The sequence below is a fragment of the Trachurus trachurus genome (genome assembly GCF_905171665.1).
Source record: "Trachurus trachurus genome assembly, chromosome: 7".
NCBI lineage: Eukaryota > Metazoa > Chordata > Actinopteri > Carangiformes > Carangidae > Trachurus > Trachurus trachurus.
The window spans coordinates 22100329-22118112 of record NC_139901.1 but is presented as its reverse complement, the minus strand read 5'-3'; the positions used below and the strand labels follow the sequence as shown (position 1 = coordinate 22118112).

Genomic DNA, 17784 nt, shown 5'->3' with positions numbered 1-17784 from the left:
ATAGATGATATCCTTATGCTATATTTGGCTCTATTAAACTTGATCACTATTCTACACATAGCCTACATCATTTTGCCTACTCTCATTTTCTTCCCAAATTGTAGCCTAAACCACACCATGTTTAGTCCATAGTCCACAAACTGTTTACAGTCTGTGACCGCACCTGTCTCTTCCCCACCTCTTCCCTTTGTTGCACTGCATACTTCCTCATACGTTCATACCATTATCTTAAAATTAAACAGTGATGGAATGAATGAAAGTCCATTTGATGTACAAATACTGTTCTTACAGTTTTAGGTACTTGCTCTTTACTTGAGTATTTCCAGTTCACTCCATCTTTAAAGGATATAGGCTACTTTTAATACATTTATTTGTCTGCTATGTTTTGACTACAGATGGAAATGAGCAGTTATAGCTAAATCTACTGCAACCATCTCATCATTTCTTGTAAATTATTAATGTTATTGCACACTGTCCCTTGATAAATAAACTAAACTAAACCTACTTTGCAAATAACAAAGACTAATTTGTAAAATAAATTGTATTGTTAAAGATATTAGCTCCCTTACAACAACATAATAGCCTATGTGAAAGGGACTATTTTGCTGTCTGATGAGAACTTTTGTTACTATAATCACATTTAGCTGATAATACATTTACTCAAGCACAATTCATTGCTGATTTTTTACATTACATGTATGAAGTCTTATTGTATTATTGGTATCATTATTATTATTGCTACTTGGGTAATGTTTCTGAATGCCGCCACGATCATTAGCTACTTACAATAAGTCACACGCTTTTTGCTCCATCCCCATTCCTTTTTCTGCTCTCCCACATGGAAATAATGACACAAGATTCAGGTGATAACCTGAGCGTTTATTGTTGTTGTTGTTTTGTTTTTTGTTTTTTGCGGGTACCTGTTTCTTTTCTGAATGGATGCTGGAAAACCCATCCTTTGACTTTTGCATAGGTCTTGCCTGTCAGTGAATGACTGTCCACTTTGGGGATGGAAAAATCAGTACATCACAAAAACCATGCAGAAATAGTGAAAGGCACAATCACCATAGATATCAGATACACCAAATTTTATAAGTCTATATATTTCATCTTTATGGGGGAGGGGTGTACTAATTGAGATGTAACGAGGGCAAAACCCCAAGTGTTTTTAAGCTGCCATCATTTCAGGGCACAACATAAAACATATGAAACTCCCCAGACATTCAACGGCTTTCATTTAAAACATCCTATTAGTGAACAACTGTTCTAATACCTATATGGGGAAATACAAGCATACTCTATTGTATTTTTCAGATACATTTAATTTTTTTTTTTTAATATATAAACTATTTGTCTCCTGCCTCATCCTTTCCCTGCCCACATCTCCCATGTCATATAAGCTCCACACATTGGTTGACATCTCCCTCTCCCCATTGTTGGATGACTTCCACTCTAAAACCACACCTTTCAAAAATCACACACAACATACTGAGAACACATTTCCTTTTTACGTGACAATGGTGAGAAAAGGAAAAAAAAAAAGAAATAAAATTAGTGGAAAACAGGACAGGTTTGCAGCAGAGGAGCGGTCTGTGGTGATCTTTACAATTGTACACACACGTCCACTTGTGATCTCTAATTATTTATCTGTTTTCACTCTGTATATGTACCCTCACTTTTACAACAAGCAGGCAAAACTTCAGCCTCTTTGACACAATCAGAACAATAAGCCATTAGGGTACCAGAGAGACCCCTGTGATGTGTGTGTATTTGACTCATCACCTCAGATACATTCCCTTCACTGTTCAGAGGAATTAACAGGATACATAATAGTCATCTTTGAAAAAAAAAAGAGGATAACATTCAAAATTATATTATAAATTAACAGAGACATTTATAAGAATATAGGCAGAAATGAAAAATTATGGTAAGTGATTCAAGGGAAAATAATTGATCTTATTTATCTAGATAGTTTTAATGAGAAAAAGACATCTGCACTTTCCAAACAATCCAAATGAATCCCCAGGCTCTCAATCTGTCCTTTGATCACACCAGTTCAGACTGTTACTTAAGTCTTGTCATTGTACTGTATCCTCACCAGCATCCATACAGCAAATGCTGTGCTAAGTGGACCCTCTGGAGGGCAGTGTTTGCCTATGGCACGTCAACTCTGAGTCTAGTGCTGCTTGTACGGTGCATCTCAGCAAGATGAGACTGAAGTTGGGGCAAAAACACCACTTTTGGCCGCTGAAATGCCCTCCTGGTTTGTTAGTGAGCACAGAGGTGAGGCAGAGAGAGGATTCTCATCAGTCCCATTGGACACAACGTTGTGGACTCAAATCCTGAGAGGCTTTGACATCTAATGAAGCGTTAGAAAGTTTTGTAATATTTACAAGAGAAATAAACGACCATTACCCATGTTTTTTTCATTTAAATAGTTTCTAGCATTAAACGCGTCGTGTCAGTACATCTTCTCACACACAGTTCGAATCAAAACAAAAAGAAAAAAAGAAATCACAAAAGAAAAAAAGAAAAAGAAAACAAGCACACAGCACACCGCTAAAACTTTGACTCACAAAATGTATGACAGTGCAAACTTACATCCATGTCTCAAATAATTTACAAACATTAGTATACACTTCAGCACCATATTTTTACTATTGTTGTTGAACACATATCAGTAAGCTAGATCTTTAAGTGGACACTGTTAGAGCTGGATGTGCTAACACAGATGGTCATGGAGTAGATGTTGGAGAGAAATGGGTTGCACGTCCATAGATGTAGGGGAAGATGTTTGTTGTTGGGTTTAAAGGAGAGGTTTACATCCACTTTTCCCTAACAATTGTGTCCTATGAAGTGAGTGAGTTTTAATGAAGGGGACTTCTGTGAAAATAGATTGTACATTGTCTTTGATGTTCATATGGAAAACATAAGATCACAGCACACACTGTGGATGAAAGTGATTGGTGTGTGCTGGGCGCATGAGATTAGTTCACAGACCACACGTTTAATGATCACCGTGCTGTGTCTGGTCTGGAGGGTGTGAGGTTTACTTTGTCGGCTTCAAAAGCCAAACTTTACTTTCTCTTTGTCTGATAGGAACAGGCTTTTCTTTGATTTGTTTGCTTGGAACCAAACAGAGAGACCGCAAAATAATAGGAACACTTTTAGAGACAAAAATGAACAGAAAACGGTGTAACAAAACAAAATAAAGAGTTACCATCAATACCGCTCTCAACTTACTATAACCTGCCATACCCTGTAACCCAAAGACAAGCGCTGTGTCCTTTCATAATCCTTGCCATTCATGATTTGATGGCTGCTCAAAACACTGTTTCATGTGCACTATGAGGAGAAACACTACAAAAACATTCATCTTCTAAATTCTCTTCAGAAGAGTTTGATTTCGTTCACAGGCTGTCCTGAGGGTTACATAACACTTTCCAGTGACCATTTCATATTACCACATTTATATTAATACTACCTATTTCTAATTCATCATGTCATTTCTTATTATTATACTCTTTAGTCTGTTTTGCTCATACTCTCACCATCTTCTACTTGCTCTCAACCTTCGCAAGGTGAGGGGAGAGAAATCGCACAACATCTGGTTTCCTATGATGAAACTGATTTCTCCATGTCCCGTTGCCCTTACACCTTTACTTTGCACGTTTGCAAACCAAAGTGTGGAGAAACAAATGTCTTGTGATCTTCCTCTCTTCCTCTCTTCAAACACGGTATATCTTTCCACCTTTTCCATATAAACACAAAGATATATTTCCAATCTAAAGCAACGAAGACACGGTGAGTTGCCTCTGCTGAAAAGACGCTAAAACTGAACTTGTGTCTTCTTTGCATTGTTTCCAATAGAAAAGCCTGTTCCTCCATCACAAAGTAAAGTATGCTTGATTATTTTGTTTATCCTCAATTTTTAAAGTATTTTGGGGATGATGGTTGAATTAAAAAAAAATGCTTTGAGGAAGAATGGAAGAAAGGAGAATATTTTACTAAGATAGGCAAAAAAAATTAACAGAGCTAAATTTTTTGATTTTTTTTTTTAAATTATTATTAATGTTACTAAGTATAACCTGTGTAAATATTTTGAAGATTTTTTTTAAAGTTGTTTGGATACTGCAATGGACAATAAGTATAATAAAGATCTAGACAGATCTGCTCAGAGGGCTTGGTTCGTAACGGCCGAATGGGGCATAACTCTACCAGGTGGAATCAGTTTGTGTATAAACCAAACAAGAGAGCTACTGGTCTACTGGTATTTGAATAAATATAAGTGCATGGAACGAAAGCAGGTACGCTGTGGGTGAATATACGTGTGTCTTGGGTGTGTGTCTAATGCCCTCAGAGTAAACAAAGCCCCCTGTTTGGGAGTTTAGTGGCAGACGTTGCGCTTGCTGGGCTGGTGAAGGAAGGTGTTTCTGGCGTGGGCTGCATGGCGGGGGACCTGCTCCCTAGTGCGGTTTTGGCGCTGGATGCGGTTGCGGCCCAGATGGCGCCTCTCGATGCGGGCTTTGCTACGCTGGACTCTGGCTACTTGGGTGACCTTGGCCAGAGCGCCAGCCTGGGCAGCTGCTCCACGGCTCACCCTGGTGGGCATAGTGCTGTAGGTGGCGGCGGCGGCAGCTGGTTCAGCCACTCTGCTGCAAGGGACAGAGAGAAGGTGTGATTGCGGAGGGGGTCGGGTCATGCTGATGCTGATAAAGGTCGTGAAGGTGAAAGGAAGTATGCATTAAAAAAGATCTGCTATCTCACCTCACGCTGCTGGCCAGGCTGACAATGCTCTCCTCTCCCACCACAGACAGGTTGCTGTTGGAGACCATGGACAAGTTGTTCGGGGAGACGTACACAGACATGCTGGGGTGTTCGATGAGCAGGTCCTCCATCGGGCTGGCCTCCGCTGTGGCTCCCTCTGCAGTGAAACAGGGGGGAGGGGTGACAAACCAGCTCTCATCCATGCAGCCTCTCTCTGAGCCTGCTCTACTGCTACCCCCACTGCCCCCACACTCACTCCCAGAGCCAGGGGACCTCGATGGGGTGGAGGAGGGCGTGGACAGTCTGGCCCGCCTTGGCAGGGTCACGGGTGTAGTGGCGCCCAAGTCTGATGGACTAGTGCTGGGGCAAGACAGGGGGGCGGTTGATGCTACTGCAACTCGTGCTTGACCTTTATGTGTCCTACGGCGCTTATGAAGCGGTTGGGAAATGGGGGCCGGGCATTCAGTCCTTGTGTGTGTGTCTTGATGATGTGATAGGTTACTGTCAGGGAATGATTGTGCAATCAGTGGGGCTCCCATCTCATCCTCTGCCTGCTTCATGCAGTCAGACTCTTCTGAGCACATGGCAGCGATGAAATCAGGGGGTGGGACGGCCAATAAAGACAGGTGTGTGGGGAGGGGGGAGTTGCAAAAATTATGCAAATGTGGTAGATTTTCGAAAAGCCATGCAGGTTGAAGGGGACGATTTTAAGGGGGGTCACATACGCACGCGCACACATACCAGTGTGGAGAATGTAAGGGGGTTTAAAAAAATTGGAGGGGGGGAGAAGAGGGGGTAAGGAAACACAAAACATAAAAGAGTCACATCATTAGTTGTGTTGACCCTCTAAGGTGATTATGTCAGTGACATAATGCTCGTATTGACTCTGCTGAGAGGTACTTTTATGTTGCTTTTGGTGTTTCATTGGCTGCTGAACAGTCAAAGTAAATATTCATACTCTGAAACTGCCTTTGTCATGATTGAGATCATAAACAAAGAGGAAGGAGATGTATATTCACAGAGAATCACGTGTTTCCATCTTCTTTAGTATTGCAGCTATACATGGGTGAGCACCATTATAGTTGCACCACGCCCTGACTGATTCCTCACCCCACCCCATCTTTACCTCTACATTTTAAATCTAACTCAGTATAACAGACATGCAGACAAAAGAGAACAGTTGTATTTCTCATATATCTATTTTTTTTTTTTTATATAATGCAAAATTTGACTAAGTAGTTTGGTGAAGCCAACCAGCCACTTCAATCCAAGTCTGTGCTCCCTCATTTGAGACTCACCTGGCAGATTGACCAGCATCCATCCCTCCTCGTCAGCCTCCGTCACACAGGGTTTGGGTCCCTTCAGCTCAGCGGCCACCTCCTCCACCTCCCCAAACAACAGGCTGCTCAGGCGTTGAAACATGACTGCTTGTTGTACTATCAAGTGTTGATGACTTGGGTGCTTTTGTCGTCCACAAAGAAAAAAAGCTGTAGCTGCCTTTTTGAAACTCTTTTTTGTGTTTACGTATCGCTTGTTGCTGTTTTATATTATATTACTTCTTTGTCTGTTTAGTCTCTTTTTTTAGTCTCTTTCTTTTAGTTCGCTTGAAGCCCTTTGCTGGATCTCGGTTTTGACAAACAGGAGTGGACAGGCTTCTGTAGTGCAAATGTAAGGTTTCACTTGGTTTGGAGCAAAGGCCTGGAGAGAGAGAGAGAGAGAGAGAGGGGAGAGAGTGGTTAATGGTAATAAATAGATAAGATGCATCACTGTAAACACATTTTCTTTAAAAAAAAAAAAAAGAGAAAGAAAGAAAAAAGAAAAACAGACATCCAAAAAGCGAGATGACACTGGGTTAATTTCCTGGTGCTTAGTGCAAAGTGCATTAGATAAGAAGTGTGTGTGTGTGGTAAGAGCTTCCTCAAAGTTATTTCAAGATTAAGTTTTACTCAAGCCTCAAAGCAGTTTGATGTTGAAATGACAGAAGAGAGTGTCACTGGCTATTCATTTATTTTGGGAGGGTTTCTATGTATACACTGCTTAAATATTAATCAGTAGTAAGTAATTTAACATCACTGTGGCTGTGTTCGGAAATAAAATGCAATTTTTTTTTTTTTTTCCAATTTGAATATTGTCACTGTCGAGTGTGATAGCAGATGTGTTGGTACACATTAGACAACATAATCATTCATTTGACGGATGTTTCTGGCTGAATATGAACAATACAGCTGGGTAAAACTACAGAGTCTGGGACCATGTACATTTGGGGTTTATTTACTGAGCTGCTTTTAACCCTTTTATACCGACGAGAGCGTCCGCATGGAAAAAAGGTCAGAGAGTATTTAAACCCACAAAAGAGCATATACTGATTCCTAAAGTGAAAACACACCCTCAAATTTGCATTGTGCAATTTCAACACAACAGTGCTGATGAACAGTCAGTATATTAAAAAAATGATATCACTGTTCGATCTTGCACCTGATGTCATTTGACCCAAATTGCAGAATACATAGGCAGAGGAATGTATCTAATGGAGATGGAAATTTATCAGCAAGTAAGGAGCAGGTGGACAATGGCTGCACTCCCTTCCCCCTGAAATTATTCAGATAACCAATCAGCAAAGTCTCAGGACAGATGGACAAGCTGGAGAGGGAGAAGAGGAGGAGCAGGAGGAGGAGGTGGAAGGAGGTGAGACAAAGAGCCAGACTCTCACAAAGTCAAACGAACTGTGTGTGCACAGTGTTAAAATACAAAGATAGATAGCAGTGTGGGGACAGACTGAACTGACTCAAAGGACGTGTTCCTGACCTAAATGTGAATATGATGATGTAATGCTGACCAGATGTTTGAACAGTCATACTTTATAAGACAAACTCCTGCATGTTCAAAGGCTGAGTTTTATTTACAGTGTAAGAACAGAATGACTGTACTAATATACTATTATAGCCTACTTGTACGTTAGCCGCAAAGTTGTGGAGGTTGTGTATGTTGTAAACTAAATTTAACAGCCTGTTTGAGCCCACAGCATGATCTGTGCCCATTAAATACAAATAAATACAAAATACACTGTTGACACACAGCTATTTCTTCAGCTATGAACTGTATAAAAGGTGAAACAAAGAGTGTGTGTGTGTGTGTGTGTGTGTGTGTGTGTGTGTGTGTGTGTGTGTGTGTGTGTGTGTGTGTGTGTGTGTGTGTGTGTGTGTGTGTGTGTGTGTGTGTGTGTGTGTGTGTGTGTGTGTGTTTGGGATTTATACATGGAACAAAGAGTCATGGAAGGAGACATGCATGGATGCTTTTTGGGAGCTGACACTTTTCTGTCCTTATTTGGAGAATCATCATGGTAACCAGGAGCATAAAGGGAAGAGACAACCTAATTGCAACCATACAGTCTATTCTCCTGAGACTTCTTGTGTCACATGGAATAACAATCCCTTTTAAGTAATGTTGTCACTGTGAGAGAATCTGTTTGCATGCACGTACATGCTTGAAATAACCAGAGAAACTGACAGACAAACTGTATTAGTTCATTTTGACTTTGTTTTCCTGTCAATTCAAAAATTATAGGCCCATGGTTGCAATAGTTTTTGGAAATGTGCACGGAAAATCTAAGAACTGAGATGCTGCAGATCATCCTCAACACTGAGATTGTTTTAATGGATTCCTGGACAAACAGAAACTTAAGTCATGAGACTATGACAAATAAGTCCTATTTGGTGAGAGGGCCTGAGGGCTGTTTTGCATGAGGTGCAGCAGACTTCCACAGTCCACATGCACACTCAACATGGACTACCTGCAACACTTTCTCTGTAAGGTTTATTTGTTTATCTATCAGTTTGGTCATGGTACAAGTAAATTCAGGGCTATCTGACTAGTGTATAGCCACTGATATGGCATCTATATCATGAGGAAGAAAGTGCATTGATATGTGGCATAGTTTGTGTAGAAGCATTAGATTCCTCCTGAAGTAAAACCTATTAACTGGAAGAGAACATACGCTCAATGTAGAGCAATTAATTGCAAACTCTCTCACTTGGTGTGATATTATCAGTAGGTCTGTTTTGTCTTGTGCTATTGTTTGCTTATAGACCTATGACCTCTCCTCTGTTTGTCCCTATGTGTTGCATTATTTATGATTTGTGAGTATGGAAACACAGTATCTTATGCATATTTGCCATAAATTGCAAAAATTAATGTATATTCGCATAATGTATTCTAACATGTAGCAAGGATGATGGGTGAAATTGGTCCCTCTGGCCTAAAATTAGCCCTTTTTCTTTCCATTGATCACTGAGCACAGCACAGGATTAACCTGATGCCTTTTCTGGAGAGAGACCTTATAGGCCTACTTACAGATGGATATCTTATTTTATTTTAAAAGGCCACTTTAAATGACATTTTATTTGTATAATGCATGTCCTGTTGTCATAAGGATCTGTGACTTCTGAATCTGTATTTTGACATTGGTCCTTTAAAAAAAAAAAAGTGGGAGGAGCGGAGCGGAGCGGGGGTAGGCGGGTACTCGGGAAATAAAAACAAGACGCATGAGGCGTCACGCCTACGTCACTGACGCTGGAGGAGAGGCTCCAGTCTGTTTGGCGACCGGAGGAGAAAAAAAGTCCGAGCAGCAAACAGAGCGAGAATATAACATCTTATGACAGTATACCGTATATGCGACCTATGTGGCTTGTTATGCCAAATTCGCCTATTGCAACAATATGACAAAATCAATCGATAGGTAGGCTACAAGGATGCCACTGTCGACGGGCATCGTCTGAGTTTGAATCCTGACATTATGAAAAAAAAAAAAAAAAAAAAAACCCTGCTCACAGAGACAGTGTTTACATTTCTAATACACAAAGATGCCCTGGATTTCTAATAATACAAAATAATGCATCGACCTCGACCTGAGACTGTCGACGGCAGAGGTGACAAGACTTTCTGTGTAGGGTATCCAGGTTAAACATGAATTATCCGTATAAGCTCTCCAGCTGAAGGGTCAAAGCAATGACAGTTGTGGCTCAGCGACTCTGCACGAAAGACATCGACTGTACAGGCTCACGACGATACAGTGAAACGGCTATTTTACTGAATAACAGGAGTGACTAACACAGCCTATGTGTAGGCTATATGTAGCCCTGTGTATCCACCTCCGAGAAAAAAAAACCATCAACATCCGCCATCGACTTGCCTCCACATCAGCATTTGGTGCAATTTACAAAAGAAGAGCTGCTGGCGTCCTGTAGGATATGATATAGGCCTACACAGATGAAAGCTGGTGTCATTTTTCGAAATGCAGGACGTCGAATCGACCTAATTAAACAATGTTTCCGACCACAATGCTATTTTCAAATCTACTCATGACCTAATAATAGGTCATCACCAATTATAACACACAGCAGTCAAGGAGATATAACCTAAGCAACGAGTCAGTGACAGACAAAGCGCTGCATTTCCTTCATAATACAGGTTGTATGATTTCATGATGGCTGATATATCTGATGGATATTTTCTGTAGATAAGCCTGTGAGGAATGCAGCAGCTTCACTGGCACAGACCTGTAGTTTGACACTCTCTGTGAGCTCAGTTTGACATAGAATACAGCAATTGTGAATTCAAAGAAAAAAGAAAGAGTGGCTTACCTGCCTTTGCAATGTTATTCAAGTTGTAAACGAGATCTCACACACAGTAGAAACGACAACAATTCTTAAAGCATAGCTTTAGATAGCCTTTAAGTGAGGTAGTTAAAACACCATTATACAAAAATAAAAGGCTTTCTTCTTAGAAGAAGGGCTTTGTGTAAAAGTTTTTACACTATAGTTTTTTTAGATCATAACATCTGCAGCTATTTTTCCTCCTCTTCTCTATTTTTTCTGCTGCAGATTTTGCCTCTGTTTATTGCTGCCTCCAGCTGATCCTCGGATCAGAATGTAGAACGTACAAAACAGCTGATTGTGAGATCACAATACTCCAGGCCCCGCCCAGCCCCCGCCCACACCAAACAAACCGGCCAATCACAATTTTACACAAACCACAAGCTGGGCTTCTAGGTAACAGGGTGGGGGCAGGGCTGTCAACCTGCAACCCAGATGGAAACTGTGACTTGAGACTGATCCGCGATCAGCCTCGACTCTCACCATCCCTGCTGTGTCAAGGCAGGGCTGAGGGGGATGGTAAACTGATCCCGGGTCAGAGCTTCAAATAGGGGCCTTTTACAGCAAGAAAAGATGAAGATCTGTTGACAGCAAAATAATTAATATGTCAACTTGGTGCTCAGTGAAATTAATTCAGATACAGACAGAAGAACAAAGAGCTGAAACTTTTGCAGCTGACCTGGTTATATCACCTGCTGAATAGACTTTGGACCATAGTCAGTGTGTAGCGATTACTCAGAATAGCTATATAATACTTCACAATATTAAAATGCATAGGCCTTTTTTTTTTTTTTTTCATTTTACCTATTTTAATTTATTTTCAGGTTTTCAAAAGGTCCTGAATATTATAAAAAATAGACAGCCTGCTCTCTTTTGCATAATTCACCATGGTCAATACTCATAAAATGCACAATTTCCTGGAACAAATACAGATGGCAGTCTTTAATATTCAAATAATTAAAGAGTCTCGGGTCACAAACTCTCTCCTTGTTCAGTGATGCTGGCGATGTCACTTTAAATTTCATTTGTAAATAAACCTCTTTCCCCTCCCCCTCAACATCCCTCTTTTGACTCCACGATGGAGGGGGTGGAGCTCCATGTGCCACTCAGCCTATATCAGCCAATCAGATTGGCTGTCTCTGAATGCAGCATTTGAGTAACCAATGAGCTGTGGAGATGTTTTGAAAAAACCCTGGCGATCACTTTTGCACTCTGCAGTCAATAGAGCTTTAAGAATACCCACTGCCCGGTATTATTGCAGATTGTGCTGTGACTGTGTGTGTGTGTGTGTGTGTGTGTGTGTGTGTGTGTGTGTGTGTGTGTGTGTGTGTGTGTGTGTGTGTGTGTGTGTGTGTGTGTGTGTGTGTGTGTAGGTGAAAGATCATCGTGTGTTATGTTTCTCTGAAGTCTAGCTATAGAATATTACACAATCCTCCAGAGTGCTGGGGCCCATACTCCCAGCCTGTGTTTAGTTTATATTATTTGCACTTATAATACAGCAACACCAAACCAAAAAGCAGAATAAAACAAACATGACAGGATAGATCAAGAACATGAGAAAAACAAAAGACAGAAAGATCAAAAAGAGTTAAATTATTGGTCGACAACCACAATAAAATCAGTTACCTTTTGATAAGACTTTTCTGGTCATTCGTGCATGTGTTTGTACTTACATGCCAACACCCACATTCCTTTTTGTAAAACAGGGAATTCCTTTGGTAAAGCAGAATCACTATTTATAGCCAGTTATCACCAAAAGTCTGCCCAGACCTTCTCATTTTCAAGATCTTTGATTAGCACCAGTCTTCAAAAATGGACAGGTCACCTGGTCAGTTGTTGCATGTAAATTGGGAGTCTTACAGTATGTCCTCCCTGCCAATTGAAACTCAAGTGGGAGACCGGGGATGGTTGTAACAAAGGGATGGTTGTAACAGCATCACTTTCACCAATAAGAGATAACATTAGAGTTATGTGATCAATATCATGTGTACCCACTCACTCCCTGACATTGCATGTGAATTTGCATGGCTGTGTCAATAAGTGTGTAGGTTTTACAGCCAAATTGAATTAGGTAACTTGTATAAGATGAAAGAGCAGGTTCTTAGGTATGAGTAATTTCATCAATGTTTATTTTAAACCACCATGGTGGTACAGCGAGTCAAACAATGGCTGACAGGGGTGGGGGTGGTTATTACACCTTTTACCTTTGTTGTTCTATTACTGTAAGTGTTATTAAGTGTCACCATCTTCCCTGGAATTGTATGATCTGCTTCTGACCTCCTGTTGAAGGTTTCCATTCATACATGTTCAGCATTCACTGGTATTATCAGAATATGTTCCTAATGTTAGGATCCACACCACCGTCACTGTTCTTCATTTAGCCGTCAGTGATGAATTCTTTTTGTTCATACTGAACCATAGGAAGATGCTTTAGTGTTGGAACATGCACAATAAACTTACATAGATGTATGTTTTTTTTGGTTTGGTCTCAGTTTTTAGTTTTTAATCTCTCTGTTACAATTAACCCCAGGTTGTGTTACAACCTACCCCGGTAGTGGGGTAGGTTGTAACAGTGGCACTCCTTGCATTTGACATCAAATAGTGAATTCTGTGATATACTTTGAGAAGTTTAGGGCATTGCTATTTGTAGAGGACAAATGAGGGTACTCTGTGTCAAAATTTGAGAGCCCTACCATGAACTCTACGCAAGTTATGGGAGCTGAGACAAAAAGTGTTACAACCATCCCCGGTCTCCCCTACTATGATGATGTAACTCTTATCCCATTTTACGATAGGGACTGTGTTAAATTGGGGACTAGTTTAGTTTATTTAATGGAAATAAATCTTTATCTAGTGTGCTTGTTTATGATTGTTGCCAGAAAATGATTGTAATGAATTTTATGTAACACAATGGGTGAGCTCATAATCCATCTACAGTAAGAACTAAATACAAAAAAAATACTTTAGTTACAGAGATGTAAAAGTGTTCACAGTAAAGTCTATCTAAAGTCCAGTCAATCTACGTCTCACCTCTTGGAATTTTACCCTTAAGTAGCTACAGCTCATTGGGATCCAGGCTCTTCATGTACACCTTACTTTGTGCAGCTGAAATGTTTTGCTAAGGATTATGCATCACAGTCAGTTATTATATGTGAATGTGTAAGTGAGTAATCGGGCCTGGCTGTGTAACTGGGTGTCTTGAAAACAAATGAACCACTCCTAATAGGGTTGTGTCTCAAAAACATTTTCTCAATCTACTTTTCCATGCCAGACTTTGTCCTGTCATAACCACGCCAGCAAGAGACTCGATGACAGCACGAACCGGTGTGAGCTTTCTAAAGGCAGGACGATAAGGTTTCGGCCTATACAGTTACCAGGTGCTAGGCAGCTCACACAGATACACACACACAGATACACACACACAAAGACACACACACACACACATTCACCCTGCAGCGATGATGATATCCAAACCCTGGTAACACAGTGAACACAAACATTTAGCAAGAACAGTTTGTGCATCTGCGCTTGTGTTAATGTTTGTGCTCTCAAACTAATCAGAAGAAGGCACAGGCCTGGCAGGACTTGTTATATCATGTCTATGTATCATGTATTTCCATGTCAGCAACTAATCGTGCACAATAATTACAACCCCCAGACATCCTGTAATGGATTTGATCTCAGACACAAAATAATTGGGCTTGAATGTACCCCTCACAAACAAACAAAGAGAAGAGGTTATGTTTTTTTGTTGTTGTTGTTGTCTTTTCTTCTTTTCCTCTCTCCATGCCAGATCTCTCTCTGAAGTTGCCTGACTTCACAGGATTCCCACAGTTCCCCAAGCTGGTTGGAGAAATGGGTGAAAGGTCACAGCAGTTTCTCCCCCTGCGTGTGCTCACGTTCATGAATGTGACATGAAGCTCTTGTTTAGCAGCATGCCTGCCCTTGCCGAGGCTGTCACAGCCAACTCTGGCATGTGCATGAAGGCAGGGGGCTTCCAGCCAATCAAGCCTTGCGTTGTAAACATAGCTATTTTGTTTTGCGGTTAAGGACCGGGGCGTGGCGACAGGCAGGTTGACTCAGAAGTCCAGCATGTTGTGTGTATTGACTTGTCCGTGAGAAGCCATCCGACAGCCTGGGGACAAAACAGGTCCTGATGGCATATCGTGGTGTGGGTGATGTAAGAGACAACATTACTGTAACACTCATTGTTTACATTGTTTACATACTACTTGAGTTTCTGTATTTCATCATCAGACATGTATGCTACATTTAGAGAGAAACTAAAAAAAAAAAAAAAAAAAACCCAAACACATATCATTCCAATGAATTTCAAAACTATGTCAAAAATATACATAGTTCTGACATAAGAGATGAACTCCCTGACCACCTTGTTATGTTTTTTGACTCCACCTACCTATGCAGCTTTCACTTTTGGTGCCTCTCTGCTCCCTCTCCTCTCAGGCCTCTCTGCCCCCTGCATGGCTGGCTGCTGGCGGATGATAAGACAGTCGCCCCACAAGATACTGAGCCAGCCTTGCTTCCCTAGTTACCAGAAGCTTACAGTGCCAGCAAACTGTTTAAATGACCTGCATATGACACAGTGGGGCTGCCCAAGTCACACATATTGTAAAAGATTGTAAAAGTGGCCTGACCATTTAAAGCCAATTTTTTAAATTTTGAGAGTTATTACACTTATTTTGGGGGCAAGCTAGTTCAGTTTATAAGATCATTATCACCCTAGAATCTGTGCATTATCTTTGAAGCTTAAAGGAAACAGTGAGAAAGAAAAGTCTGGTATAATCCAACAGCTGTGGAAGAAGTACTTAGATGGTTTACTTGAGGAAACATACTAATGCCACTCTGTTAAAACACCCCATTAACCTTGTACTGCAAATGTTGCATAAGTAAGTGCAATCAGCGAAGTGAACATTATATAGCTCAAGGTTATTCTAATTACAGCAAGAGGAAAACCGCAAATGATCACATTTAGTCTAGAGTAGTGACATTGAACATTTTTTGGCATTCTGCATTTCACAAAATATCAAACCATTCAATTGAAACGCAAGTGAAGGGATCAAAATCTGCAAAATCCACGGTTTGATATTATGTAAAAGGCAGAGACAAAGGAGAACATGCAAAATATCAAGATTTATGTAAATCTCTCACAGGGGAATACGGAAAACATCTGTTGAAATAGTTGTTTCCAACTGGTGTTGCCAGAAAGTGATCCTTTAATGCTCCAGCCCTTTGGTATTTGGTCCTAATGTGTTTATGCACAAGTGTGTGGATGTCTGTGAGAGAGAGCAGTGGTGGTAAGTAACAGATTACAATTACAAACACAGTACTGTGTTTGACAATTTTGAGGTATTTGTACTTGTATATCCTTTTAACGTTTACTTTTGCAGCCTGCTGGTAATATTTCAGTGTTTTAAATATGGTTTTGATATATACTTTTTCTGTGAAATTGAATATGAGTATTGTGGTATTGGTGATTTCAGCATATGAAGACAATCTTTGCTGCTAATTTAAAGCCTTCAGGCAGACATAATCGAATGATTAACTGAAAGTAAATAATTGAAACTCCAAACTCAGGTATATTATGAAATGTAGATGCATGAGGACTTGATTGATATTGTTATTGGCTCTTGCTTATTAGCTTGTTTCTCCCCTTGCCCTTCCCTGTTGGTACTGTCTGGAGGCCTGTGGCCCTGGATGAAGAATTTCTTTTTGCATCTCATATTGCATACAGTCTGGTCTGTACATGCTGCCCTCCTCAGCACACTTACAGTCCTTAGATAACCCTACCACATGCAACACTTGTCTACTATTCCTTACTCAGCAGAGACTGAACATGGTGGCTCCCTGTCACCAGTCCAAATTCACACAGCATAAACAGAGCTGATATCAACCAGTGTCCCTCCCTCCCCCTGAGAGACACCTCTGCAGGCCTATGCACTTGGTGCAGCAGGGGGGGCTGGTGAGGTGTTGCAGTCCCTTTAACCTCTCTTCTTTCCTTCCTTCTCTGCTCCACAGCCCTCCTGAAGCCCTCATGCCATGCGTGCATCCCATGGGTCTGTCCCTACAAGGCTAAAGCAAACAGGGTCTGGAAGTGGTGTCCTTGGCAAGCGTGTGCTGATAAACACAGCATGAGTGAGGACAGGCTGTGCTCTCCAGAGGAGGGGTGGTGGGGGTGGGGGGCACAGACCCTCATTCACGCTCCCCTGGAGGATATTATGAAACTTAACGAGGGAGCTATTTTAAATTCTCCAAAGGATTATGGTACCTCTGCTCTGATGATGAGAAAGCACTGGATTTAAACCCAGTCAGCCACTTGTTTCTGACTGGGCTTATCTCAGGAATACTCAACAACAGGTGAAACTTCTCTTAACACATCAGGTCGTTTACTGTTGTGTGGGAAAAGGAGACACTACATGTTTCCCCTCACTAAAACCAAAACATAACCTGCAGGCCAAAAATAGATAGCATAGATAAAGGATTAAATCAAAGAAAAGTGCCACACTTTCTTTTCCATCCATTCACCCTGACGTCAGTGGAGCTCCTCTGTTTACAAACTCACTCTAAAAACAGCTGAGGGTCTCTGGAGCTGCAGCACTTTGGGATTTTTTTAACCCATTCAAAAGGTCACAGACACACGCGCGCGCGCGCACGCAAAACCCTATGGTTAAAACCGCTGAGGCTGTTATATAACTTGGCCTCAGTCACAACTATGGTCACAACATACTATATATATATATATCCCGTGCGCACCAGTCAGGTCCTTTTACCAACACTGCTCGCGTGACGCTGCGATGCTTCATATACGCCTCCGCCAGAATGACGCTGACACGGGGATGTAGCTCAGTGGTAGAGCGCATGCTTTGCATGTATGAGGCCCCGGGTTCAATCCCCGGCATCTCCACTCTTTTGTAAAGCTTTTTTCTGTCTTCATTAATGTAGTGAGTTGTGTTATTTCCCCTTTAGGAGAGAGAGTTTCTTTTGTCTGTAGACTGTACTGAATAACCCAACATTTGATTTTGACATTACAAAACGTTTCATTAAAAATCTATATTTTTACCTACAGGTATCCTATATTAGCTTTGGTGACTGTGGCCTTTACTTTTTTATTTGTTTGTTTGTGGAAAAACAACATATTGTATCTGATGCATGTTGTTTTATTTCATACATGTGGATGTTTTTGTCACCATGGACTTGTACTGTTGAGTAGCCTACTTTACTGGTAAGAAAAGATAGACATCTTTTTTTATTACATGTTTCAAACAACAAAGAGCATTACTGTAGCCTATCTGAATTTATACTGAATTATTTAAAGATGATGTTTTCTCAAATATGAACTTAATCTACA

General features: G+C 40.9%; 2 protein-coding genes across 6 annotated transcripts in view; one reads left to right on the top strand and one right to left on the bottom strand.

Moving 5' to 3' along the window:
- LOC310988112 (protein NLRC3-like) overlaps positions 1 to 17784 on the top strand; it is a gene marked incomplete at its 3' end in the record, with an annotated part of 78864 nt that overhangs the window by 29332 nt on the left and 31748 nt on the right. The window lies entirely within an intron of this gene.
- tp53inp2b (tumor protein p53 inducible nuclear protein 2b) lies at positions 895 to 10686 on the bottom strand. Of its 5 annotated transcripts, XM_083975734.1 has the most exons (5): positions 10407 to 10686; positions 6066 to 6465; positions 5024 to 5341; positions 4768 to 4924; positions 895 to 4655 (listed from the first exon to the last, which is right to left on the bottom strand). In XM_083975734.1, exons 2-5 carry the CDS (start codon positions 6187 to 6189, stop codon positions 4388 to 4390), a joined length of 867 nt encoding a protein of 288 aa, XP_083831860.1. In that variant the 5' UTR covers positions 6190 to 6465; positions 10407 to 10686; the 3' UTR covers positions 895 to 4387. The 5 variants fall into 5 exon arrangements, with proteins under 5 accessions (XP_083831860.1, XP_083831857.1, XP_083831859.1 ...); XM_083975731.1 differs by having other exon boundaries at positions 4768 to 5341; XM_083975733.1 differs by having other exon boundaries at positions 4768 to 5338.

Excerpts from the sequence above, each read along its gene's own strand:
- tp53inp2b (XM_083975731.1), bottom strand. The coding sequence starts at position 6,189 with ATGTTTCAACGCCTGAGCAGCCTGTTGTTTGGGGAGGTGGAGGAGGTG. Across the intron at positions 5,342-6,065 it reads GATGCTGGTCAATCTGCCAG|AAGAGTCTGACTGCATGAAG; the intron begins GTGAGTCTCAAA and ends CCATGTGCTCAG. Across the intron at positions 4,656-4,767 it reads AGCCTGGCCAGCAGCGTGAG|CAGAGTGGCTGAACCAGCTG; the intron begins GTGAGATAGCAG and ends TGTCCCTTGCAG.